General features: G+C 37.9%; 1 protein-coding gene across 4 annotated transcripts in view; it reads left to right on the top strand.

Moving 5' to 3' along the window:
- Nucleotides 1–12,532, top strand: part of LOC126297703 (peroxisomal targeting signal 1 receptor-like) — a 239,420-nt gene that overhangs the window by 124,775 nt on the left and 102,113 nt on the right. For all 4 annotated transcript variants that reach the window (XM_049988832.1, XM_049988829.1, XM_049988830.1 and 1 more), the window contains exons 8-9: nucleotides 7,007–7,192; nucleotides 8,464–8,592. In XM_049988832.1, coding sequence (XP_049844789.1) covers nucleotides 7,007–7,192; nucleotides 8,464–8,592 — 315 coding nt within the window. The remainder of the gene's footprint in view (nucleotides 1–7,006; nucleotides 7,193–8,463; nucleotides 8,593–12,532) is intronic.

A 12,532-nucleotide genomic window follows, 5' to 3' on the forward strand; every position in this document is an offset into this window, starting at 1 on the left:
TGCGTGGGTTCGCGGTATACTGAGTGGCCCAAACTACCATTTTCATTTCTAAAAACAAGCACATCGAGGAAATGTAATTTGCAGTCTACCCCCTCCTCCACTGTAAACTGAATTCTCGAGTTTATGCTCTTTATATGTTCATGGAACCGGCTTAGTTCCTCCCTACCATGTCTCCACAGCACAAACGTTTCATCTACGTATTGGAACAATACATTTGGTTTTTTGCTGGCAGTACCAAAGGCCTGTTCTTCGAATTTCTCCATAAAGAAATTTGCAATTACGGGACTTAAGGGGGCTTTCCATAGCCACGCCATCCATTTGCTCATAAAACTGTTCATTCCACTTGAAGTATGTGGTTGTAAAATAACACTTAAACAGTTCTAAAATATCGGCAGGAAAAATTCGATCCAGCTGTTCCAATACATCATTAAGTGGAACCATGGTAAACAGCGATACCACATTGAAGCTGACCAATATGTCCTCCGGCTGGACCACTATGCCATTCAATCTGCTGACGAAATGTGTCGAATTCTTTATATAGGAGTCCAAACGGCCCACATGTGGTTTCAACAGCGTAGTCAAAAACTTGGCTAACGAGTAGGTGGGCGAACCAATGGCACTTAGTATCGGTCTTAATGGCACATTTTCTTTATGAATTTTGGGCAATCCATAAAGCCTCGGTGGTAGCGCAACAGAATTGAAGAGACCTTTCTGTACACTCTCTTCAATGGAGGACTTTTTTATTAACCGCAACACAGTTCTGAGAACATTGTTAGTGGGGTCCTTATTTAGCTTCCTATATGCTTGCGGATCCAATAGATCAGTAATTTTACTCTGATAGTCGGCCACATCCATAACCACCGTTTCCTTCCTTTTGTCAGCTGGGAAAACAAAAATACTATCATCGTCATTCAGGAGTTTTAAAGCTCTTCACTCTCCCACAGTTATATTACTTTTCGGCGGTTTTGCATTGGCTAATATTCTCACTGTTTCCATACGGATTTCTTCAGCTGTTACAGAATCCACACTGCGAATTCCTGCTTCTACACTAGCTATAATTTCTTCCGTGGGCACAAAAAGCGGACTAACAGCAAAATTCTACGAAAGGCTCTACAGGGAGGCAATTGAAATCGCCAAACACCCAAATAATTTCAACCGAAAGGAGGAGGGCTCAAATTAAACGGTATATGAATGCCGGTGTTAAAGATGATGTGTACCAGCCGTCCACTACTGGGTGATGGCAACGGTGATCGACGGCGACGGACAGCGGCCAATTGCACTGACTTTTTCAAAATACGTGACGTCACACCACGGCGCGGGTATTTAGCGGCAGTCAGTAGCGAGCCAGTGGATGTGTTGGACCTCCCATCGACCTACGGACCCCTTTGAAGATGTCTCCCGTAGTCGGAGACGAAACATTGGGAATTGAGACCAAATTCATCAACCGACCACGGCATAACAGCCCGGATAATTATAATGGACATGATATTTCTGGCCGTGAAAGTCTACATTTTAGTAACAATCAGCTTAACAGCAAGATGCTGACAAGAATATGAAGAAAATGGAGAAGAAAATTGAGGATGTGTTAGATGGTCAGTTTGGATTTAGGAGGGGTAAAGGCACCAGAGAGGCAGTTCTGATGTGGCAAATGATAATGGAACCAAAGCTGAAGGAAAATCAAAAAATGGTTATAGGATGTCTTGACCTGGAAAAAGCGTTCAACAACATAAAATTGTGCAATGTGTTCAAAATTCTGGGAAAAATAGGGGTAAGCCATAGGGAAAGACAGGTAACATACAATATGTGTAAGAGCCAAGAGGGAACGAAGTGCTAGGATGAAAAAAGGTGTAAGGCAAGGATGTAGTCTTTCACCCTCTACTGTTCAGTCTCTACAACAAAGAAGCAATGATGGAAATAAAAGAAAAGTTTAAAAGTGGCATTAAAATTCGAGGTGAAAAGGTATCAAAGATAAGATTCACTGGTGGCACTACTATCCTCATTGCAAGTGAAGAAGAATTACCAGATCTGCTGAATGGAATGAACAGTTTAATGCGTACAGAATATGGATTGAGAGTAAATTGAAGAAAGATGAAAGTAATAATGAGAAGCAGCAGAAATGAGAACAGTGAGACACTTTATATCAGGATTAGTGATCACGAAGTAGATGAAATCAAGGAATTCTGCTACTTAGGCAGCAAAATAACATGTGATTGATTGAACAAAGAGGACATAAAAACCAGACTAGTACTGCCAAAAAGGGCACTCCGGGCCAAGAGAAGTCTGCTAGTATCCCACACAGGCTGCAATTTGAGGAAGAAATTTCTAAATATGTACATGTGGAGCACAGCATTGTATGGTAGAGAAACATGGACTGTGGGAAAAACCAGAAAAGAAGGGAATTGAATTCTTTTAGATGTTATGCTATAGAAGAATTTTGAAAATTAGGTGGATTGATATGATAAGGAATGAGGTGGTTCTGTGGAGTAGTGGTGATGAAAGGAGTACATGGAAAACACTGACAAGAATGGACAGGCTGGTAGAACATATGTTCAGACATGGAATAACATTTGTGGTTCTAGAGGGAGCTGTAGAGAATAAAAACTATAGAGAAAGGCAGAGATTGGAATACATACAGCAAATAATTGAGGATGTAAGTTGCAAGCACTGCTCTGAGATGAAGAGGTTGGCACAGGAGAGCAATTCATGGCAGGCTACATCAAACCAGTCAGAAGACTGGTGACTGAAAAAGGTGTCAACCTGGGAAGAGTGCTTTGGATAGACCCAGCAGTGTTACGCCTAGTGTCAGGTGTTAAGTCATTGGGTTGACACCAGGTCATGGCTGAGGGAAGTTGGACGGCACAGTGGTATGTCACGGACATCTTGTATCCTCACGTGTTACGTCGTGCGACTATTGCGGTGTCATTTTTCAACAGGGCAATGCTTGTCCATACACAGCATCTGTGTCTATGAACTGACTGTGTGTGATGTTTAGGTACTCCTGTCACCAGCAAGTTCACCACATCTATGACCAATAGGACATATATGGGACCTCCCTGATACGACATGTGTGGGATCAGCTCAACATCAGAACTGCCAGAGTGCCAGTATCCAGTGTTTCAAAGACCAGTTGCAGCAGTTGTGGGAAAGGTTGCCTCTGGAGGGGATCAATGACCATAGGACACACTTTCCAACCAAGTCAGTGCATGCATCCAGGCCAGAGGGAGGTGGAATGTGATATCGATATGTGGACTCATACTGTCAAGTTATTTTTAATTTGAGTCAGTTTTGTAAGCACTGCAGTAACATCACATACCCTCTCAACCCATGAAGTTTCATTTTGCTTGTACCAATTCTGAAACTACCTGACAGATTAAAACTGTGTGCCAGACTGGAACTTGAACATGGGACTTTTGCCCTTCGTGGGCAAGTGCTCTACTGACTGAGATATCTACATCTAAATCTACATCTACATTTATACTCCGCAAGCCACTCAATGGTGTGTGGCGGAGGGCACTTTACGTGCCACTGTCATTACCTCCCTTTTCTGTTCGTCACGTATGGTTCGCGGGAAGAACGACTGTATGAAAGTCTCCGTGCGCGCTCGAGTCTCTCTAATTTTACATTCGTGATCTCCTCGGGAGTTATAAGTGGGGGGAGCAATATATCGATACCTCATCCAGAAATGCACCCTCTTGAAACCTGGCGAGCAAGCTACACCGTGATGCAGAGCGCCTCTCTTGCAGAGTCTTCCACTTGCGTTTGCTAAACATCTCCGTAACGCTATCACAGTTACCAAATAACCCTGTGACGAAACGCGCCACTCTTCTTTGGATCTTCTCTATCGCCTCCGTCAACCTGATCTGGCACAGATCCAACACTGATGAGCAATACTCAAGTATAGGTCGAACGAGTGTTTCGTAAGCCACCTCCTTTGTTGATGGACTTCATTTTCTAAGGACCCTCCCAATGAATCTCAACCTAATGTTACTTAAAAACCGTCTTGATTTATAACATTATAAAATCACTGATTGCTGTTATCCCGTAAGACACTATGTCTGTTTTTGCAAAGAATCTCAACCTGGTACCCGCCTTACCAACAATTAATTCTATATGATCATTCCACTTCAAATCGTTCCGCACGCATACTCCCAGATATTTTACAGAAGTAACTGCTACCAGTGTTTGTTCCGCTATCGTATAATCATACAGTAAAGGATCCTTCTTTCTATGTATTCGCAATACATTACATTTGTCTATGTTAAGGGTCAGCTGCCACTCCCTGCACCAAGTGCCTATCCGCTGCAGATCTTCCTGCATTTCGCTACAATTTTCTAATGCCGCAACTTCTCTGTATCATCCGCTGCAGAGTGAAAATTAATTCTGGGAACAATCCCCCAGGCTGTGGCTAAGCCATATCTCTGCAGTATGCTTCCTTCCAGGAGTGCTAGTCCCAGTAGCTATGCAGGAGAGCTATTGTGTAATTTGGAAGGTAGGAGATTAGGTATTGATGTAAGTAAAGCTGGGGTGGCGGGTCGTGGGACATGCTTGGATAACTCAGTATAGCCTGTGCCCGTGAAAGACGTAGACGTCAGCTCTGAGTCTTGGTCCAGCACATAGTTTTAATCTGCCAGTAAGTTTCAAATCGATGCACACCTTGCTGCACAGTGAAATTTTACTCTAGTTCCAATTGTGCTTGATGATTGCTAAGTGAACAGTCATTCGCATGTACAAGAAATTAGAGGGACCTAAAACTGAACCCAGTGGGACTACCTGTGTGATTTCTTCCCAATCACTAAAATTTTCTACTCTTTCAATATTGTTTGAATTATTTAGCACCACTATTTCATTCTGGTTCTTAAGCAAGATTTAGACTACTTTTGTGTAAAGCTATCAGTTCCATAAAACTTGAGTTTTTCTGAGAGTAACATGATCTATGCAATCAAATGCCATGTAAATATCACAAAAAATACCATCAGGTAATGTTTTATTATTTAAGAGTTCTAATGTTTGGTGCATGGATGTTCAGATAGCATTCTCAGCCGAACAACCTTTCTTGAATCCAAACTTGATGTACTATGTAAATTGTTTTCACTTAAATATGGCAGTACTCTTTAATACATTACTTTTTCAAATTTTTTGGGAAGAGTGGACAATAATTATTTAAGTCTTCCTTTTAACCTTTCTTGTTTAGAGATTTTACAATTGTATCTTTTAATCTGTAAAGAAAAAATTCTCTGTGCAAATGATGCATTATTTTTGTCATGAAGGATATTGCTGAGTAAATTAGAACAGTTCTTCAGAATTCTGTTTGAAGTTCTATCAACATCATAAGGGCTTTTGGTTTTGAGACCTTTTCTAATTCTATTACATTCAGTGAAGGACGTTGCTGTTATTTCGAGTTGCTTAAAGTTATGTGGAATGACATTTGTAATATATTCTCTTGCTCTCACAACTGAATGGTGTAATCCCATGTTTGCTGTTGCACTTAGAAAGCAAGTGTTAAAAATACTCACATGTGAATTGTGTCTTGTGCACTGACTGCTTGTCTTGTCTCCTGTTTAACAATAACCCGTATAGTTTTAAACTTATTCTCCACTTATTAATTTCTGTCATGATGTACATATTTCAGTGTGTTTCAATGGTTTTCCTTAAACTTAAGTCTTTTTTTTTTTTTTTTTTTTTTTTTTTTTTTTTTGGGTGAAAGCATTGTTTGATCTTTATATGTTCTGGCATTTATATACCAAAGATTTACCTTTTCCTCTTAAATGATATTTTCTCTTTGGTTATCCATGGCAATTTGCTTTTTAATCCACTTTTTGGATAACTTTTTAGGAAAGCCACTTTCAAAAATTGACACAAATATGGAATCTTGAATTTCACTTTAGCATTTCTTTCAACATATACTTCATCCCAACCACCTGTTTGAACTTATTCTTAAAACATTACACCTGTTACACACATTAATAAGCCTCACTGCTTAGTGTGAACATGCCTCAGTGCTGTAAGATACTACATTGTTTATTTCTGTTAAGTTAATCGGGTAGCCCATTAACAGCTGGATACACATTAATTGTTTCAACCTGAGCACACTCAATAAAAATGGTATCAGTCAGGGTCTTGCTATCTTGCTGCACCAGAGTTAGAAAATTCACTACTGAAATCAGATTTAAAGTGTCAAATAATTCTTGGGGTTCATTTTTCCTCGCAGAATCTTTTAGCACATCTACATGGGTATCACTACAAACTGCTTTTTCTTGTGTGACAGGTAACTCAGTAATACATCTAGGTTTCTCATAAATAGCTGAAAGTTTCCTACAGGGTATCTATAGACTGTTGAAATTACAAGAGAAGTATTCTGCAGTAACAACTGACAGCACATGCTTCAAGAGTGTGATCTACACAAAAACTGCTGGCTCCAATATTTTTGACTTTATCTCCAACTTTCACATATGTCACAACTCCTCCTCCTATGTTAACATTAAACAAAAATGAAGTTAGTTTCCTATAGAAGTTCATATACATTGTTTTTTGCTCCCCTAGTATTAAAGTGAAACAAACTAATTTTATTCCTCCGTTACCTGTTACACAGGGGGGGGGGGGGGGGGTTGGGGTGGGGGGCAGAGAGAGAATACCCATCAGAGCAGGTAATGTAAAATGAGAGACCTTGTATTGGCTTGGTTGTTATGCTGTAACATGTAGTTGACAGTAGGTAAACAGACTGAGAATAATAAGTGTGTGTGGTACCAGTAGTGAAATGCTTATTGCAAGGATTGCAATCTGAATTTTGATATTAATTTCTCTACTTTTACTTTTTTTTTTACTTCCCTTGCCATTTCATATGGGAATCAGGACAGTTCCTGATTATACAGAGCAAATAAAACAGTCTAGATCTTAAGATCTTGTTTTCAGTAACTGCTGAAATCTGATCATAACATTTCCTATAGATTTTAATAAGGAATATGTCACTAAGCTTTATAGACTAACAGTAATTTCTTATTTTGTGCAGTTATACAAATTTGATGAGGACAACCCAGTATCTGGATGTGAGGATCCACTTGTTAAAGGAAAGGAGAGATTAGCAGCAGGGGACCTCATTGGAGCAATTCTTTATTTTGAAGCTGCTTGTCAACAGGATGAGAAGAATGCAGAAGCATGGTTGCTTTTAGGAAATTCACAGGCACTCAATGAACAGGTGAGACTTGCAGTTGTTTTAACTTGTTACTTATTCCTCTTTTTCCTTTAACATGTGATATTGTATGGACTATATTTTTCTCTCAACTCTGTGCTTGAGTAATGATAGTCTTAATCCAAAATTTGATCTTTGGAAGGCACTGAACAAATACCAACAGACTGAAGTTTTAGACTCAAGAACAGTACAGTGTCTTCATAGGTATTGATTTGATGATAAGTCATAAGAAGCTTTTTATCATACAGTGGATATGTCAATCTTGGATATCAACTTCTTTAACAAAGTCATTGTAACTGAAATTCCCCTCATAAAATAACACATTAGATGATTGCTTGAGAGACTTTGTGATGATTCACTGTATAAAGTGAAATGAAAATCATAATCACAAAGTATCCAAAGAATACTTCAACATCTGGACAGATTTCATTTTGATTTTACCAAAATTAACAGATCCAGTCATTGTATGTGATGTGCAAAAATAACAAGATATGCTGAAAATTAAGGTGCATGTGCAAAAATCATAGGTCTTTATTGTAAGGGGAGGGGGAGACTGAATTTCATTTTTATTACAGTGTTCATTAGCCTCTTATCTCACTGTGTTGCTTAATGCTCGAAGATCTTAAAGTATTCAGAGAGAAGCCATGCACGTTTGTCGTGATGATCTTTGAACGACAGAGAGAGTAAATAGTGTGTGGCTGTAAAACAATTACACCTTGGAATATGCACGTGCAGGTGTATTAAATGATTGGGTCTCTAGAATTTTCTTCTGTTTCATGCACCGTGTCTTGATTGTTGAGTGCACAGTGAAATGATTAACAATAACTCCAGGGGTGCCTAAAGATACTCAGTTGTGTATCTTCCTATGTATCAAATTTTAAACAGTCGTATGATTTTCTCAAGTCTCTTTGTGGGTGCTGGAAAACATTAACAAATAGCCATTCCTTTTTTTTCCTGTTTCCACAATATTTTTTCTGGGATTATACGAGTTACAGTAAATAATGTGTGCTAGTATCTGTGATAGTCTGGTATCTTGTTAAATGAACCTTTCTGATTCGCAGAGAGTGATTTTAGCAAAATGTGGAAAACCTGAACCAAGAAGGCTGGACCAGGACTACACTCTAGTGTCTGTGTGATGCACTTAACAGTCAAATTGATTGAACCCTTTATTGGCATTGAAAGGGCTAGTAATTTCATTGGTGCACTAACAGTAAGTGCAAAAATACACACTTTAGTAGTTAATAGTTTTCATTTGCAAATTCTTTACTGTTTCACAGGACCCTGCAGCCATTATTTGCCTGATGCAAACATTGAAGCTCGATCCCTATAATTTAAATGCTTTGAAAGCTCTTGCAATCAGTTTGACAAATGAGAACTACCCTAATCATGCCTGTTACATTCTGGAGGTAAGGAATTATTTTCAATTACACAGCAGAGTTTTTAAAATAGCTATATGCAAAAATATACTGCTTCATAAGTGATAGTAAAACCATTGCTACAGATAATACAGCTCTGCAATGAAACATTACTAGAAATTGTATGTTTTTGCTTAACATTAATGCTCTGTTTACAAGTTTTCATAAGATACTTACATAAGAACAACTGGTTTACACCTGAACTGCATAACCAGAGAAACACTGTTGTTGCCCTACATAAAATAGCTAAAACTGGTAACCTAGAATTAAAACAGAAGTGAGGAAGAGACATAGGTCCAAAATACAGACAGCAAAGCAGAGAGCCAGTGATGCTTTTGTTGAAAATTAAAGCAACAAATGTAAAGGTGCCTTCAAGGTAATAAACACAATAGCAAAGAAACACAAAAACAGACAAGTAACTTCAATATTGTGAAATATACTAAATGAATGCTTTGTAAATGGCACTAAGCATGAAGCTCCGACTACCTCCACTCTGGATGCTGGAACTTCTGCAAGGACTTCCATAAGCATCCCTGACTCAAATAACTTACCTTGTAAATGGAAACAGGTTACCTGCCCACAATGTATACAAAGTGGCCACAAACATACGTAGCTCCTACAGTGAAGATCTGTGTGGCATCTCAAATACCATCCTAAAACAGACAGTTGACATTATAGTTGCACCTCTTACCTTTCTGTTCAGTAATACTTTTAAGACTGGAAAATATCCTTAGGTCCTGAAGGCTACTATTATTATCCCAATTTATAAGAAAGGGTATAAAAAGAGACTTGCATGTTACTGTCCAATATCACTCATACCCATAATATCTGAGGTTATACAATGTTGTATTAAATTACAACATTGGAGCTATTTTGAGGATCAAAATCTGCTTTCCACTTTCCACTTTGCTCTTTTGTTTTAGGGCAGGTTTGTCTACAGTAAAAAATGCCATAGAAACTACTGTTACTGATATTCTTGTTGATTTTGAGAAAAATTACATCAGTTTTGCCATATTAGTAGACATGAGCAAAACATTTGCCACTGTTTCCCACAAAATACTCATACATAAGCTAGAGTGCTATAGTATCAAGAATAACAAACAGGCACTAATTAGATCATACTTGACTAACAGAATGCAGGAAGTTGTGGTAAATAACCATAAATCAAATGCCGTACCAGTTGTTAGAGGTGTACAGCAGGCCTGGATACTTTCTTGCATCACAAGTTCATAACACAATTACCATGGATAACAACTTGGTGGAGATCAGGAAAAAACAAAAGTAATGCTTGAAAAGTCAGCCATATGACTTGACAAAACAATCTTGTCCTAAACAATAGCAAGACAGAAATTCTGTACTTCTCCCTGCACAAGCTAAATGAAAAAGTAAATGAGTGTGACTTGGTTACACTTCTCAGAATTCACCTGGATTCCGAATTGACTTGGAAAAGCTACACCGAACAGTTACATACTAAATTATCTAAAGTAGTCTTTTTGTTAAGCAAATTGAAAACATTGGTTAATAAACAACTACTACTACCTCCTTAATGTGCCCTCCTTCAGTCTCATCTGCAGTATGCAATAAAACTATGGGACAACTCTCACAGTGCTTAAACAGTGTTCCTGTTGCAGAGGAAAGCTATAAGGGCAGTCACAGGATCTAAAAGCATCTTGACCCTACCTTCCCTTTATATTAAAACATGTCTTCCTTCCACAAAAAAAATTTCTAGCAAAACAGCTATCCATTCCCATGAAGCTTGAAATAAATATAAACTAGATGTAGAATTTAAAAAGTAGTACAAGATCCAAAGTACTTTTAAACACACAGGAATGAAGCTATATAACAAGCTACCACGATCAGTGAGAGAATTACCAAATGAGACTTTTGAGAAGCATCTTCATAAATTGGTAGTTATTGATTGTGTTAAGGAATTTGTAGACAGTAAATTTCCTTATCCCCATGCATTGTTCAAACGGATACTTACTGTAATAATTAAGCTAAGAGATAATAAAAATTGAATATTTTGGATTCCTCAAAATTTTAAAGTGAATGCAAAAAACTTCAGCGTTGTAGAACATTGAGAGTGTATAGTGTTTCTTATCAGTTCAAAGTGCACCACACAATCTGACAGTACTAAGAAAATTTCTAGCAATAAGACGGTAAAATATTAAATGTGATGTAAAATTTGAAATGTAAAATGGTCTGTATCAACATTTGTTGGCCTTTGTTAAGAAAAAGGTCAATAAAATGTGTTATAATAAATGTTTTTACTGTGAATAGGAATGACTATTACAATAACATAATTACATACAAATTGAGGACTTCATAAATGACCTTGCAATATAAAAAGAGTGTAGATGAGACTTGTAGAAGACTGTATGAAAAAAGTATAATAATATGTGGAGTTTTCACTAACTTCCATGAAAATTGGAACAGCAAGAAGTATACATGTGGCTGAAATGCACTTATCATAGATTTGATACTTCACAATAAAAAAAAAGGTTAGTCTAACAGAACAACACAGACCTTTAACTCAGGGAATTCAGTAACGTGCAAAATGTTCATACTGCATTGTAACATACGCCGTTTCAAATGGAATTCAGAGACTGGCAGATTCAGGGTTGAAGAAGACCAATGTTCCACCAGACAACCTTGAATAATATTGTATAGCACTAATATCTAAAATAATTTTTTTTTCAATAGTCTTTACATTACATTCATATCACACCTGTTTTGTCTTTTTCTCAACCTCGAACCTCTCTCTCATTCGAAGGATGTTGATTGCTAGCTCATATTCTTGAGCTGAATAGTGCGCACTCATCCTGTGTGATGCACTATTTTGGATTGGTTATGCTGCCACTGATACAAAGATTCATTTAGAAGCTTTAATGCAATAGAAATCATTTGTAGTCCATAGTTTGACACAAAAGTAACACTTGGTGATTACATTGAAATACAGAATACATGACACATTGTTCAGAAGTATTACTGATCGTGTTAATTGTCCGGGGTATAAATGAAACAATTGTCAGTACCCCAACTTTAGTTATGCTGGTAGAAACCACTCAATGGAAATTAATCAGTTACCCGAATGGTATGACAGTCTGCCAAAGTAGAAGTTATCAGCTTTAGGTAGATGTCACTGTACTCAGTTACCAAGCAGACCCATCACAACATGAAACAGTAAAAAGAATGACCAATATAATGTAGAGTCATCATCAATACTTTGTTCAGCAGAACAACAAATTCTCTAGCAAATAGAAGTGAGGCTGGGCGTGCAGCTTGGGGGTCATAAATAGGCCATGTGGCATGCCCATGTGACCTCTTGCTAGCTGGAGATTTTGTGTTGTTTATCACTTGCAGTGACTGCTGGATGTGGATGAAGTGAGACATGTCAATAGTATGCCATCATCCATCAATACATCTGGCAGGATTACAAGAAAAACTTTTGGTAAATTGCAGATAATAGAATGATTAAGGTCAGGTGTGTGTGTGTGTGTGTGTGTGTGTGTGTGTGTGTGTGTGTGTGTGTGTGTGTGTGTGTGTTTGCCTGCATGCATGGGCTGCGGAACAGAACACGGAACTGATAGCTGTCCCACAATGTGTAGTTACTTATGTACCTATCCACAGCCCAATGCCTCCATAATTTAGTGTGTGTTTGTCTTTGATCATTCCATCATCTGTTTTCTAACTTTGATAGACATCCTATCCACTTGACATATTGAGAAAAAAAATATTTCAGAAAGATAAGACCAGTGGAAAATCAAGGTACTTGTGATCAATTGGACTATAGATTTTTATTATGAAAAGAATGAATTTCAATGAATTACATGTGGTTGGGACAAATTACATCACTTGTTAGAAATACAAGCATAGTATAAGGAGGTTTGGTTGATTTAAGTTGCTATTACATCACCTAAATAAATCTAAT

The sequence above is a fragment of the Schistocerca gregaria genome, chromosome X (assembly GCF_023897955.1).
Source record: "Schistocerca gregaria isolate iqSchGreg1 chromosome X, iqSchGreg1.2, whole genome shotgun sequence".
NCBI lineage: Eukaryota > Metazoa > Arthropoda > Insecta > Orthoptera > Acrididae > Schistocerca > Schistocerca gregaria.